This window comes from Ctenocephalides felis, unplaced genomic scaffold (genome assembly GCF_003426905.1).
Source record: "Ctenocephalides felis isolate EL2017-DRISC unplaced genomic scaffold, ASM342690v1 CF-g0.4_SCAFFOLD_03265, whole genome shotgun sequence".
NCBI classification, from domain to species: Eukaryota; Metazoa; Arthropoda; class Insecta; order Siphonaptera; family Pulicidae; genus Ctenocephalides; species Ctenocephalides felis.
Window position 1 is genome coordinate 1,093,291 of NW_020539419.1, and position 2,881 is coordinate 1,096,171.

At 27.6% G+C, this 2,881-nt stretch overlaps 1 protein-coding gene across 1 annotated transcript; it reads right to left on the reverse strand.

Moving 5' to 3' along the window:
- Positions 1-232: 232 nt before the first annotated feature.
- Positions 233-514, reverse strand: LOC113382087 (putative SERF-like protein). Its single transcript, XM_026620643.1, has one exon. The coding sequence runs from the start codon at positions 512-514 to the stop codon at positions 233-235; it is 282 nt and encodes a 93-aa protein (XP_026476428.1).
- Positions 515-2,881: the final 2,367 nt, after the last annotated feature.

Sequence of the window (2,881 nt, forward strand, 5' to 3'; positions counted from 1 at the left end):
AGTAATTTAAAATAAAAATATATTTTTTAAATAATAAGATAAATTTTTGTCTATTAAAAAGGGCGGCTGATTTTATAGGGCCTAGGCCGGCAGATGGCTTAATCCGCCACTGTAAGAAAGGCGACAAACTGTGTGCCCAAAATGTTCAATAAAAAATTTGAAAATAAAACCTTTTCATTGAAATTCCAAAGCCTTATGAGGTTCAATAACTTGATATATGTAATTTGTTATTTCATAATAATGTTAGTCGTGTAGTAAGTAAGTTAGTTCTATTTTTTTTCACAAGCATTCTTCTCGAAAATATTTGTGTTTTGTTGAAATAACTGTTACCAGAGGCTGCGGCATCTTCTTGCTCTTTTTTTCTTTGTTTTTCACGCATCAGCTTAGCATCCCTGTGTTTGCGTTGCTCGAATGTCATTCCCTTTTTATCTGCGCTACTTTTCTTCTTGGCTAATTCGGTTTGTTTTTTCTGATTCTTAGCTCGTGCTAAATCTCTTTGATTTCCTCTTGTCATTTTTTGTTACTAAAATCTTAAAATCCGACTATCAATGAAAGAATAATTTAATAATTTTGCAAGCGCTCGCTGCCCTTCTTGTTACTTTTAGTTTTTATGAAACCGACAGCCCTAAGACTAAAAAGCAAATACAGATTTGCATTAATAATATATATCTTAATATATATACAGTTAGTGTCACGTTATTTGGCTGCGATGAACGCCTAAAATACTGAACCGATTTAAAATTAGTCTTGTTCATCGTGCACATGTGGATCTCATTTAGGACGTAGAGTATATTAAAAATCTCAATTTATAGCCGAAATTTTATATTATTGAAAAAAAAAAAATATTTTGGCGTTTATCCGAGAAATCGTAGTCATAGAATCAGTTTGAACTCTGTCGACAGTTTAGACCAAAGACCAACATTTATGGAATCAAATTTATGAACGAATGGTTTATGAAATCATATGTTTGCTTGAAGATCATCCCGCTTATTGAAAGAGAAGTTTTAGCAGAGAATATTACGTGATTTCACTCGCGAAACTAGCTCGGTGTGACCAATAAATGTCCAATGTAAAAATTTTTGGCGTCCCAGACGATCGAACAGATTTTCATTCATATTTCTTGAACATTAGAGACAAAAGTATGAATATTTCGAACGTGAAATGTGATAAAATCGACTTTTGTTGTAAATTTTTGTTTGTTTTCATTTTATTTAAACATTTATTTTTTATATAAAAATTATATTAAACTTATTTATATTAAATTAATGTTGTACAGTTGCAACAGATGAATTTGGAATGAATTTTGTCGCAAATATATATAGCTCAAAATATTGTTCAAATGTAGACCAATAGCAGTTATAACTAATTATTCACGATTTACATTATATTAGAACCTAATTTTAAACTGAAACATGGTCTTTAATTTGGAATATACGTCTACATTTACAATAATGCAGATACGAGAAAGAGTCGTGCAATGTGGATTTCATAAGTGAAATTAAATTCCAAACCAATGACTCATATTTTTTGAGGTGCAATTAAAAACGGACAACTTTTTAAAAAAAATTCAATATTATATTTATTTTTGAAGAATTGCATTGCTTAAAATTATTTTAGTTTGACTATTATAATCGTGTGAAAGTATGAAAGTGTGAAAGTTCTATTAGTTAGAAATCTGAATAGGAAAATATAGGTACGTATTAGTTTTTAGTTATATATTCAGTTATAATTAGCACATTCTGAACAATTATTGATAACAATTTTGATGGATTTATAGATATGGATTCAGAAAATTTCATAGTTAAATTTATAGAAATGTACAAAGCTCATACTTGTTTGTGGTCAATAAGTGACGAGGCATATCATAATAAATAAATGCGCAATAATGCGTTAAATTCAATGCTGCCGGCATTTAAAGAAATTAATCCAGATGCAACTATAGCCACAGTGGCTAAAAAAAATTAAAAGTATTAGGAGCGTTTTTAACAAGAAGGTTAACAAGGTAGTTAATAATATTAAAAACTTCACAATATAAAGACAATATTATCAAAACTAATTGTTAGTTTAGATGATTTGAACTGTGTTAATCTAACAGTATGTTATTCTAGGTAAAAGCTTCTATGCCCTCGGGCTGTAGCGCACAAAACGTCTACAAGCCAAAACTCTGTTACTTTGATCATCTTAAATTTTTAGATGATCGACACTACCGAAACATGAGGTCTCTGTGCAGAGGTTCAGAAGAGCAATTAGAAGAACTTTCAGACGTGAGTATTTTTTTTTATCAAATGACATTTTAAATTAGTAATCTTACAATTAACAAAACTATATATATATATATATATATATATATATATATATATATATATATAAATCTCGTGTCACGATGTTGGTTCGCGATGGACGCCCAAACTACTGGACCGATTTTAAATTTTAATAGCTTATCGTGTGCATATATATCCAACTTAGGTTATAGGAAATTTTGAAAAGTAAATTTGAAATATAAATATATAATTTTTATAAATTTCTAAAAATTTTGACAGAAAATGACCAAAAAAAAAAACAAAACACTAAAATGACAAATATCAAAATTAAAGGAAATTTGGATATATAATTTTTGAAAAAAAAAATTGACATTTCAAAAAATAAAATTCAAAAACATGTACATATATAGAAATATCCAACATTTATATCCAAATTTGATGAAATGCTACATACAAAATCACTGATTATAGTTTTAAATCTAATTAAAAATCAATGCTTAAAAATTTAAATAAATGTTGACATGAAAAAAAAATTAAATGTCATCTGTCAATATTTATGAAAATAATTATATAAATAGATTTATGATTTAGATTTAATTGATTAGCTTACCAAATTATTA

What these genes read in the sequence shown, in the direction of transcription:
- LOC113382087 (XM_026620643.1), bottom strand. Translation starts at nt 514, where the DNA reads ATGACAAGAGGAAATCAAAGAGATTTAGCACGAGCTAAGAATCAGAAA.